A 12,865-nucleotide genomic window follows, 5' to 3' on the forward strand; every position below is an offset into this window, starting at 1 on the left:
AAATTGAGGCATTAGTGTATTTTGACATTGCATGTGGCAGTGGATGCTGAATAGTTATAGTGAAACATAGAAAAACTGAGGGGTAAAAGAAAAATGGACTGAAATCCAGCAGACCTTTCGTAAAAATTTTAATTTTGCCATTTTCCTACAGTACATATTTCTGTATTATACAAGAACTTAGACTGAGACATAAAAGGTATACAGGGAAAAGCAACATGATGTATACTGCATTATGACAAGAAACCCAGTTTAATTTTGACCTCAGGCAGACATGGAACTTTGTCCTATACAAAGTCATTCTCATCCTGGCACTACGTCATACGAAAAGGATCCTTGTCATAGCCCTGCACTGATTCTTAGTTACCGGAAACAAGTGTGCCTGTGCATGACAGTCCTATAAACTGTCCGCAGTGTGCTACAAAAGAGCCAGGGACACCCCAAAAAGCATCAAGTACTGTTCAAGGTTTTATTTTATTATGTAAAATATTATACCTAATTATAGCTGTCATTTTCATGAAATATTTTGCATTCTTTGGCGATTCCTTTGTTCTGCCAGTTAAGATGGAGGAATCTGCAGGTGAAGATCAGATGCAAAGCTGAGGAGATCGTGAAACGAACAGTCACAGTACATCACCAATGGAGGGGGCTGTGTACGTCTTGAACCTTTCGTGAGCTCTTTGTTTGCTAAGCAGGGTGAGTGTCATGGTATCAATGGCCTCTTCCAGCCCCTCCTCTTGATGGATCTCTATGGTGTAATCGTTTGCCTCAAAAATAAAAACAAATAGTTTTAAGAAAGCTCTGATGCTTGGCCGCTAGCATGAAACTAATCTTAAGAGAACAACATGAAGATACAGAACATTTAAGATATGTACAAGCTGTGACAAAACATTTGTCATTATTTAGATCTCTGAATCAGTGGCTCCTAAAGTGATCTAATCTTCATCCAAGTCATAATGATAAAGTTAGTCTTTAACAAACACACTTGGATACAACAACTGAAGTGTTTATTCCCTTTATTTAATAATACTTCAAAACTTTGCACAATGAAATAGTATTAAAGGCAAAGCTTTTTTTTTTTTTATAAAAAAAACATAAGACCAAAGCATAGTATCAAAACTGCTACTTCTGGCAACATGACAGCTTTGCGTTTTGAATGGAAATCAGAGTGTTTTTTTTTTTTTTTTTAATATATAATATAAAAAAAACCACACAATAAAGGCAGCACTTTCTATTCACAACTGTTCTGTCACATTTACACAGACTGGACCCCATGCCTGAATACTGTGCACATAGCAGGTCCCCACAATGAGCACTTACTTACCAGCTGCAGAGAAGCCAGCAAGTACCGGCACACCTCATGACTCTCCTTTCCATGCACCACAGAGGCAAAAGAGCGTGTCTGTCCAATGCTGCTGAACGTGTCCACCACCTGGTTCCCGTAATCATGAATGTTGAATACCAGCCTCTCTTCCTGAGGGACACAGAGGTGTGGGGAGAGAGGAAATTTTCTTTAGCTAACATTGTTTCGTAAGCACAAATAATTGGACCTATTTTACCTATTTTATAAATATGGCATTTATTCACTGGGGGGGTGCTTTTTCTCCAAAGCACCTTTTCTCAGAGCAATACAAAGAGTGTACTACAGCAGAAGGATGTGATATTGATTCTTTTTTTATGTTGACATTTTCCCCGCAAATGAGGAACATCCTCAATTTCTTTCCAATTTACACCCACTATCTCTACTAATTCCTCACAGACTAGTGGTGCATGTTTTAATTTGTCACTCAACAGCGCCACCTCCAGTACAAAATTACTGTCCTGGGTATTGAGGTATATTTCATATAATGGTGACATGCAGCAATTTTATAACTCAATACAGAATACCAGACAATTTGTGCATAATTATTTTGTAAAGAGAAACATTACAAGAAAGTTGTCACATTCTTACTGTGCACTGTTCATTTCTGAGCCAGAGATGACACAAATGTTGTACCTGCAGCTTAAGCTGAGGGCTTATTTTCTCCTCCCAGTCCTTCACTCGACGTGACAGCACTGTCTCCTGTGCATACTTCTGGGAGTTCACCAGAAAAAGCTCCTGGAAAAGTACATAACGTGCATGACAATCTGAGGTAGTGGCAGCAACCCTGAGCAACACACTGGTTACTGTGCTCCAATTGTGAGGCTAGACATACCACATTCTTCCTGACCAAGTCCTCATAGCTCATCCTGTCTGTCTGAGAAGCTGGAGAAAGACATTAAAATCCCAGGCTTACATAAATATACAATAATGTGTAATCAACTGCAAGTTTCATTATATATTTAAAATATAACAAAACATCAGGTTAGTCAACTGTACATTTCAACACCTCATTATCACAATCTATGCCCATACCGAGTGCTAAACAACAGTAGGGAGGACGGTACCTGTTAAGAGATCCTGTTGCTCCAAGTCTTGGAAAGGGGCCTCATCTGGATACATGTCATGATCTGAGAGATCATCTGTAGATGGACCAAAAGTCAGAGAGAAACAACAAATATCCATTTTTTTCATCAGATATTCTTTCAAGCATCACACCTCCCCTGTTGCATCCATTTGCCCTGCCACTGTGCCATGTCCAGTGTAAAATAATTTGACATCTGCCCTCATCTTTTTTTTTTTGTTAAAATTTGGGACATTTACATCTATAACCTAGTGTAAAATACAACAAACATCTCAAGATTAAGCAATGAGTTTTACAGCTAAAACTTGTGTCAATGTGGAAAGCAGGGTTAAGAGAATAAGTGTCCATCGTTTCTCATCTCTGAAACTCTGGACAAGTTCAGTTTGACCAGTGTGCTGGCTCACCAGTAGCTGAGTTCTACCAAGGTCCACCACATATTGATCCTTCACCCTTCTTCCACTTGTCACTGGGCAAACTCACCAACAGCATTGTTGTCCCGGAAGGCCTCAGGCTGTGCTTCCTCCTCCTCTGCTTGCCTCTCAGCACCTCCAAGTTCCAAACTCTTCTCCATGAATGTGTCACGACATGAAACTATACCCTGGAACATCGTGAGTTATTTAAAAATACATAAAGGATTATAGATTCACTTCTTACAGTATTCTTCAATTCGTTACATTCAAATTTATTCATTTTGAAACTTTTCTTCAAAGTGACAATGTTAAACTACCAACAATTGTTTAACTTTTTACAGTTGGGAAATTTTTGCTGGAGCAAATCTTGGGGTAATTAGGTTGGTCGTATTAAGATGTCAGCTGAATGACAACCATTGTACATCACTTTTCAGAAAAGTGCTTGCTGAATGAATAAATGTAAATAACTGTCTTGTGTTGCTCAGCTGAAATCCAAATTCAGTTCTCACAAATGCAAAGAAATGCCTCATAAGCCAAAACAACAGTATTACACGAAAGTCCTCAAACTCAGGTTTTCCTACTTTTTCCAAACTCAAACGGGTATATATCTCGGAGTACACCTAGCGCGCGCGCGCGCGCGCGCGCGCACACACACACACACACACACACACACACACACACACACACACACACACACACACGACACTAGAGATCGAAGCACATAGCACCTTGGTTTAGATCAACAGAGGTAAACATAATTTTTAAAAGGATCTTCTAACAAAAATACGGTTGGAATTTGAGAAATGCCAAATTTAAAGGGACTAACATTGATATTTAAAAATTAAAAACTAATTTTAGTGTGGATGTCTCTGGTCAACTACAGAAAAAAAAAAAGAGCACACATACTGCTTTTCTGTGGAAGGTCCTCTGCATTTTCAACCTTTCCTTCATGCAACTCCAGTAGAGATCCTCGAGCCCTGAATGACAGAAACTTTAGTTCATACAGGAAAAATCACAACATAAAACAGGAAGATTACCAAATATGAGGGTTAACTTACTACGTATATCTGTTATAAATATTTGACACAAAAATAAATATGCTAGAAGTCTTCCATAGAAGAACCTTTTAAAGCCTACTTTACAGAAACAGTCATTTAAGAACTAAAAACATAATTACCTGCAAAGGTAGGTCCTCTCTTTGGCTTACGGTTGGATGCTTCTGACACTGAGGAAGAAAAGCAAAGACAAAAAAAAAACAAAAAAAAAAAACACAAACTTAGCAAAAATGTTTGTACAACACTTGTAGAAAGTAAAATCAATACCTACCACTTTATTAAAGTTAAGCTAAAAGTGGAGATATAACAACATTGGAAAAATGCAATTGACTTCATCAAATTAAACACTTTGTCAGAACAAATTAAGATATGCAATTGATAATGCAAATTTACTACTGCTGAACCACAGTTCTCACTGGTATGCAAAAGCAGTGAAGGACACATGAATGGATGAATCTAGAAATGGATTAACTTAGAGGAAACCCATGAAGGTTATAAGTGTACTAAACATAGCACTGTGCATATATATCTCACATGTGCCATTGAACCAGCTGGTGAAGTCTTGAAGCTTGGAGAGTGCCTTTCGTTTTCGTTTGTTTCCAGATATGTCCTGCACTCCTCGAGGGATGGTAAAATGCTTTCCTGGTGAGAGAAATACAAATTAAGTACATCTTGAAGAACTGGGTTATGATTTAGCAGACCAACAAAATTGTTTACATTTATTCATTTAACATAGAATTTTCTGCAATGCTGCATACAACTCAAAGATATTCTGCATTTTATAACCTCAAAACATATCAGATAAAAAAAAAAATGAAAACACCAAACATCAAAAGAATGTCAGCAAACCTATGGACAATAGAAGCTAAAAATTGAAGAGTACACCATGCCCTGGTCACGTGGACATCGAGTCATTCAGTCATCATTTTAGTTGAAGATGAATTATTGGTGGCACTCAAATTTACATTGTTTTTAACATATATCACATTATGTTTATTCCATTAGCTGACGCTTTTCTCCAAAGCAACTTAAAATATAATTCTATCTACAACCATTCATACAGCTGAGTACTGTTACTAGAACAATTTAGAGTAAGTACCTTGTTCAGGGTTACTACACCCGGAGGTTTGGATCGAACCTGCGACCTTTGGGTCCAAAGGCAGCAGCTCTAACCACTGTGATACCAGCCATGTTAAGTATAACATATTATTAAATATGTTTAATATTTTTAAAAGCAAACATTTCAAATCCAGCATTTCCCATTTGTGAAAGGTGCCTGAGAGGTGCATAAATCACTAGATATTTTGAGCCCTTTTTCTTACCATTAGAACATTCCATCAATATCTCAACACTAGAAGGCTGGTTCTGAAAAATTTGCTTTTTAAAATATTTCATTAGGGGAAGAATTCAATCTAACTGCATAATTAACTGTGGATTTATTCATCATAGCCAGGAAAATGTATGAAAGTTTACTCTGTTTTGCTTCTCACCTGTTTTGATATGCTTATCCCCAAATGCTGAATAAGGGTCTAACCATCTCCAAGGATCAGGAAGTTCCTGAAACGATTGAGGGTCAGCCAGTAAACAGACAGTACTGTGAAAGTACTAAGTACTATAGAATGTAGAACAATACTGAGGAACAGAAATTAATAAAACACAGACCTACCAGATTTTTTTTAAGATATGACACCAATACCTGAATTTCCTAGTAAAGCAACAGACAAATCTTCATTTGTCCATTCATACATTAAAGCAGAAATTATGCAGAACACTAGTAAACATCTGATTTGCAAAATTTAGGAGTTAGGAGACAAGAAAACATCAAATGAAACCTACATTTACGTGACAAAAAAAAGATGGCAAAGCACAACCACAGAGAAGCAGTGTGGGATGACCTTAATTACTTTCACTGTATTTATAGCACAGGTCTGGTGTTTAAAGAGGACAAAAAAACTTGAAAGTGAGGGGAAAAAAAATGATCAATCAGGATTGAGCAGAAATTTTTTGGAGATTATGTATTTTCATTTACAGGTGTGCGCCGCTTAACAACGGGGATACATTCTGTGAAACCAGTCGCAGTGCGACTTTGTCGTTAAGTGTACCCTCTACGGTGTTTGCTCAGGGGGCATGATGAACGAAATTAAACGACATAAATCAAGCACAACAAAAAAAACTATGCAATCAAGAGACACGAGACTGATGCTGCTGCAGTATGCCATGCTACGCTGGCTGTCTTAGATTACAGAACTTTAAGTACAAAGAGTACACTCTGAAATAACAATAAAAACTACTGTACAGTAAATACATAAAGCAGTAATAGAGTTCTCTTATGTATTATGTACTATACATAAATCGTAGGTGCTATAGAAATCATATGTCTGGCAGCGCAGTTGGTTTTTTTTTTTTTTTTTTTTTTTTAGAAAACACACTGAAAACACGTGAGCAATGCATTGCATTCCAACCCACACGACGGCTACATCGTCATTCGTTGACAAGAATTTTCCAGTGCATTATATTTTTATGGGACCACTGTCATATATGTAGTCCGTTGCTGCCCGAAATGTCGTAAACCAGCACATACCTGCATATTAATTTTTAAAAATGTCCAAGGTTTTTTTGCAAAACAATTGAATAGACTCAAATGTCTATATTAAGATTCAGCTGATTGTGCCTCAGGGGAAATGTAACTGTAGCTACAAATGTGATAAGAGTTACAAAGAGCCCTCTGGTCCTAATATTGTTGGGAAGGTGAGGAGCCAGTCTATTGTGAGCTTACGCTAGGATTAAATGTGGAAAAGAAGAATCGCTTCAAATCTTTCACATTTATACTTGTTTACAACACATACAAGCAGATAAAAGAAATGTAAACTTACATATTACACTGCTTCTTGCATTACATTTAGACTAATTTTCATACAAACATTCTCATTTTATTTACATTTTCTTCACTTATCTACTTTCTAAAATGTCTGTGTGGCATGGTGGTGCAGCGGATAATGTTGATATCTCACAGCACCTAGGCTCTGCAATTGCACATGATGACTTGGCAAGTACAAAATTGCCTGTATTGTGTGTTAAAGTGCCGGAAAGACTGCGCTACACTCCATACAATCACTTAACCATCTATACTCCAGAGAAAAATGTTGAATACTGTACAATAATCACTGTATGTCACACTGGAGAAAAATGTCTGATAAATGAGTAAATGTAACCGGTATTTACACAAAAAGCACACAGATGTCTATAAAATGCTTCCAAACAGAACTGTAAATATATTTAAAAGTGACTCCAGAATTTTATACAAATACACTTCTGATTGAGAGTGTCTGTAAAATTAAGGAACAAGTGTACCATGAAATGAAGCAGACTGGTACTGCACTGCTATAGTTCTGATTCTCAGTTTTTTTACATTGATGCATTAAGTTAGCTTAATTTATATTTTTTTCTATTAAACCACTGAAGAGTAAAATCCTATCTGTCCAGGAAGAATATTAGGAAACTGAAGTGGTATACCAGGTATATTACTTTTTCTCAAACACTGCTATGCTGTAGATCACTATTGTTATAAAATGTTTCCCCTATTCAGCTATGGTGTCCGTGGTACCTTATACTCATCTGGTGTACGCTGGGCTTCTGGTTGTTCCCTCAAGACACGTCTCTCATGAGTGGTCTGAGAGGACAAAAGAGGCTTCACACATGAGCACAATTTTGATCACACAGTGATACACACAAAATCATAACACTAGAGAATCTACCTGGTGTCTGTCCACATGTACCATAACCTGCTCCGACTCCATGCCACCATCCTCCAGAGGCAGAAAGGCACCATCCTCATTAGCAGCATCCTGTACCTCAATGCTGCCATCTCCATCTGCACTCACATAACAGGTACCATCTACTCGTTACGTAGAAACGTCTATGTAGTACTCCACTACAACAGTATTACCGACTAAAAGATGAACAGGTAAACAGACACAAGTGACACAGTGGTTATGCTCATGACCTGGAGAAGATGAAGCTGTTGAGTTTAATGGGGAGATTTTAGTATGACAAGAGCATATTAATTCCTCACCTGGTGCTTCAGACAGACAGAGAGGTGGTAAGGGAACACCATGGCAGTTAAAATCCACAGGGACAGTACTGGAGACATCTAAGGCTAAGACAAAAACAGACATATTATTACATCCAACCCAACTGACAAATGAACTAGTAATTCAGTAAAGGACACAGCAAATCTGTATTATTGATAATAAAATTATATATCAGATAACTGCTATTCCAAAAAGGCCAGTCACTGTGGATCAGAACCGATCCTGCTGGAGTACATCCTGGTCCATCTAACATACAGTTACTGACGAGAACTACAGGCAATTTTAGATCACCAGTCCAGCTAAACCACATCTCTAAATTGTGAGAGTAAACTGAAGCACCCAAACCAACACTAATACAGGGAAAACATGCAGACTTCATGTACACTGAGCAACTAATCATGTGTGCTTTGACTCCACTGACTAAACCCAAACAAGAGCGACAGCTCGATTATTAGGTTCAGTATTAAGAACTAAACACTTGTAGCTAAATAGCATCTTACCAAAGGCTGGCTGTCTGGCAGCCAAGTCCTTTAAAAACTGTGATGGTGTGGAGGAGGAGTCGAGCCGAATGATTCCACTGGAGTGAGGGGTGAAGTTATTGATGCGAAAGTCCTTGCAGCTAGCCAGCACCTCACCAGAACAGCTGGGTGGGGAGGAACCAAGACACATCAAGTAATGTGTGTTACAATACACCACAATCACTTGCCCTCCATGCAGTTATCAGCAAGGAAATGATGACTAATAATTTGCCTATATTTTTATTAACTGAAGTGTCTCACTGAGCAGACAGATGTAGATAAAGCCTAGTTTCAGTGTGTCCATAAGCCAACCTTTTCAGGGGAAACATTCTCCTGGTGAAACTCAGGTGGGTAGTGAGAGAGACACGGTTTTTCTTAAAACTGGATTTTCTATTCAGTTGTACCTGTAAAGAGGGTTTTTCCTTTTGTCTTGTTCTTCAGCAGGTATAAGAGGTCCAGGTGTAAGGCTTATTATCGCCAGACCCTGACAGAAATATTCAGTACATACAATGAGCAAAACCAGCAGGAAAACAAACACAAAAAGACAACAGGTTTCTGGAGCAGTTAGCACTGGAGCCTAATATCTCCAAAGTTGTAGGTTTCAACCAAGGTTCAAAATCTGAACAGTCCGTGTAAAGTTTCCACATTCGCCCTGTGTTCAAATAGGTTTCCTGCAGGTGCTTTCACTCTGCGTTACATGTTTCACCTGAACTTGTGAATCTAAAAATGCCATCATATATGAGTGGCCTACATGGAGTGAATACAACTGAGAAAAACTTACATCAACAGTATCTTTTTTCATCTCAGCATTTGGTGAGTTCATCACACTGATGTCATCCAGGGTCAAAAACTAGAGGAATTAAAAATTATTTATATGAGCACAAGAAACAAATGTTTTCACAAAGTTATCCTCTCTGAACTATAAAGATTACATGATATGTAGGTTTATTGTTTAATTTACTCCCAGCAACAAATTGACAAAGGAAAGTTAAAATTTCAACAGGAACTTTTCTTCCTATCGTATCATCCAGCTGACTATAAAATTCAAACTGGTCAAGTGGCCCAAAAAGCAAATTATTCAGCACTAGCAAAGTAAGTGATTCAAGTGACATGAACATAGCTCATCCAACCCAAGTCTAGATGTAAACACTGTAAGGAATTGTAACCAGCCCCCCTCACCTCCACTTTATCTTTTTTGTTGCCAAATGTGACATCATTATCGCCACCATCTTGTCTGACTGATGACGGCTGCTGGTCTCGTCTGTGAGAGAACAAAATCCTTTTTATTACTTTTCAGTCACATAATATGAATTCATTATTTCATGTATGATCCCCCCCCCCTATATTTTTATTATTTAACATTTAACTCACTACTTGCCAGGAGGAGCATGTCACAGGCTCTTTAACAATTACTTCTGTCCAGCTTACAAACAAGAAGGTAAAATACTCAAAAGAGAAAGTAAAGATTGTAAAAATTACTTTTTCTTTGAGATGAGATCCAGAGCCTGGTATACCAAGGAGTAAAGGTATTCAACCTTGGGAAGGGGGGGAAAAAAAAAAATTATAATTTTGACAGCAGCATACCTACATCTAGATGATTACATCATTAGAGTTTAAAAATCATCTGCTGTAAACAATGTTAGTTGTATCTTTACTTGTACATTACAAAACAAAAATGAGTACCTTTTTAGTACCAGACATTTAAAAAGCAAAATACTTCAGACAAAACTGTAGCTCTTACCTTCTTACTGTAAATAGAGGCAGAACTCTGAATAAGCAGTGCAGCTTCTGCAAAGTTCATGGTAGTTTTCCCTTCATCAAAAGAAATGCAGATCTTGTCCAACTGTGCAACAAAGGTAAAAGCAGCATGAGAAATCTAGTAGGTGCACAGTTCTAAACTTGCTTTTTACACTATTATCAATACACCTGGTATTTTTATAAAAACATGTGCAAAGAGCCACTGCTTTAAGAAATAACACAATAAGTTACTGATCAAGCAGTCAATAAATAATTTTCATCCAAAACTTAAATCATGCATATACATTTACATTTATTCACTTAGCAGATGCTTTTCTCCAAAGCAACTTACAATGGATACTATGTAGTGTTACTAAGCCACACACCTTATTCACCAAGGTGACTTACACTGCTAGATATATTACTTACTATGGGTCACCAATCCATACATCAGTAGAACGCACACACTCTCTCTCTGTCACTCACACACTACGGGGAACCTGAAGAGCATGTCTTTGGACTGTGGGAGGAAACCAGAGCACCCAGAGGAAACCCACACAGACATGGGGGGAGAAACATGCAAACTCCACACATATATTGTGGAAACATGCATTAATTATGAAAGCTCAAGGCAATAATAAACACTATGTGTCGTCTCCATTTATTTCTAAATAATGGTAGAGGAAAGGAAGCAGCTGTGCGTGAGAAGAGGCGCCTTGGTGGTTGTGCCTTGAGAGACAGACTCCCTGGATGGACATCCCTGAAATAAACACAGTACTGTCACCTCATCCAGGTACTCTGCGAGCTGCGAAGCCACATCCACCTCCCAGTTCTTGGTCAGGTCCCTGATGGGCTGCAGCAGATGCGCGAATCGGGTGTCGGCTGCCTCCATGACCATGGTCACTCTTGGCTTTCCTGCGAAAACAATTTGCTGATCTGGACTGGTGGAATCATTGGAAAGGCTGAAATGTGACGCAGAGGAGTGACCTGGACAAACAGAGTAGCTTTTGGGAGCGCCTTGGTTTGGACTGAACAACAAAATGGCTTCAGCAGCTGTTTACGTCTCCAGTCCTGCGGACTTACTCTTCTTAAGACTTAACATCATGCCACAGATTCGTGTAGCTGAGTGCGAATTATTCTGCAATGACCGGCGGCGCCGTCGCGTAAAACATAAACATTTGACATCATCAACTCACTCAACTGAGTTGTGGAATCATGGAGCCGCGTAACTATACCGGACCCTCGGGCTGTTCTCAGAAATACCGGCGTACAAGAGTTACACGAGTTTTAGTCATGCCACCTTATTTTCGCTGTTTGCTCCAAAACACCTGACATTAGACTAGTTGTCTGCCGTGAAAACTAAAAATCGGCGGACTCGAGAAGCGCCGCCGGCGCCACTCGGTTCGCGACGCGAGCCACGAGATAAATATACAGGAAACCCAAGGGGAAACAAACTAACCTTTAAAAAATCTTTAATTTCACGAAACGATATATTCTTCTTTCGATTTTTTTTTTAAATTTTTAAAAAGAAAGAAAAAAAGTTAATTACGCCTTCACATACTTTCGCTAGTTTCCCGTAATCATGGAAACCATATTTGAAAGAGCTGTTGCTGTTTCTTTTTCCCGCTCGCGTTACGTATCATGACGCTACGAGCTCGAGCCACTGTGCGCAAGCGCAACTGGACGCAACGTGTCACGTGCTCCACGTCTCGTGACCTTCGCGCATTAAAGCGGCCGTCGTAGCGCTAAAAGGGATCTTCTCGAATAGCGTGTAATTAAAATATCGAAGTTTCGTAGACGTAGTGTGCCTGCTACTAATGAAATAATGCTTCGTAAAAACTGTTACAATGTCAATAATTAAAAATGCTAATTTAATATTCTGACGAGTAAAATATTGCAGAAGTGTGTCCCCACTAATTTCTGATTGGTCAGTAAAATGGAAATCCCGCGAGATCTAAAGAGAGAAATCGGTAGCCAAGTACACGTACCTCTAAGAAAAAGGTTTTAGCCTGATAATGGGGCTCTTTCTAATAGTGGTGTGATTCCACTTAAAGAGGTCTTTTACCCTACTGATGACTGTACAGCGAATGCCGTCTGGTTCTCCCAGTCCTTCAGAAATAAAACACTGATGGGTTTTCCGCCACACACCTCCCTGAAAGTGGAACACCTTTGCTTTGTTAACAGTCAATACCACGCACTTGGTCGGCAGTTTAACTGCTTCACAAATACTTTAACAACCAAGGATAAGTAAATTTCTTTTCAGCGTGTGCTGTAAGCATTTTTTGAGGACATTCAAGAATGGGACAGATAAATAGTTCTTGTATCCTGCACCCAGAAACTGCGCACCTTTTCTGCCTCTGTTACTAGTATGGCAAGATATTTTATTTTTGTTTCATTTTTTTTTTTTTTTTTAATATATTGTCCTCCTAGCTAGGTTTGGTTCTTTCATGTAATATTCTTCTGTTGTCAGTTCTTGAATTGTTAAGATAATACACCTTTTAAAAGAAGTATATTACAATGGACCTCGGTGCAGCAAGTGGTAGGGAACAAACTAGGTTTGCCTGAGACTTTCATGTCTGCAGCTATGTCGCCTTCTCTTAATGTAATGCATAA

At 38.6% G+C, this 12,865-nt stretch overlaps 1 protein-coding gene across 1 annotated transcript; it reads right to left on the bottom strand.

The window, feature by feature from the left end:
- Positions 1–141: 141 nt before the first annotated feature.
- On the bottom strand, positions 142–11,883 carry ncaph2 (non-SMC condensin II complex, subunit H2). Its single transcript, XM_018747187.2, has 21 exons — positions 11,712–11,883; positions 11,037–11,167; positions 10,257–10,358; positions 9,995–10,050; positions 9,695–9,776; positions 9,297–9,365; positions 8,920–8,999; positions 8,498–8,640; positions 7,979–8,062; positions 7,662–7,777; positions 7,511–7,576; positions 5,397–5,463; positions 4,441–4,548; positions 4,029–4,076; positions 3,758–3,828; positions 2,922–3,039; positions 2,425–2,499; positions 2,193–2,242; positions 1,994–2,095; positions 1,322–1,471; positions 142–764 (listed from the first exon to the last, which is right to left on the bottom strand). Exons 2-21 carry the CDS (start codon positions 11,148–11,150, stop codon positions 621–623), a joined length of 1,845 nt encoding a protein of 614 aa, XP_018602703.1. The 5' UTR covers positions 11,151–11,167; positions 11,712–11,883; the 3' UTR covers positions 142–620.
- Between the last annotated feature and the right edge of the window lie 982 nt (positions 11,884–12,865).

The sequence above is a fragment of the Scleropages formosus genome, chromosome 2, assembly GCF_900964775.1.
Source record: "Scleropages formosus chromosome 2, fSclFor1.1, whole genome shotgun sequence".
NCBI classification, from domain to species: Eukaryota; Metazoa; Chordata; class Actinopteri; order Osteoglossiformes; family Osteoglossidae; genus Scleropages; species Scleropages formosus.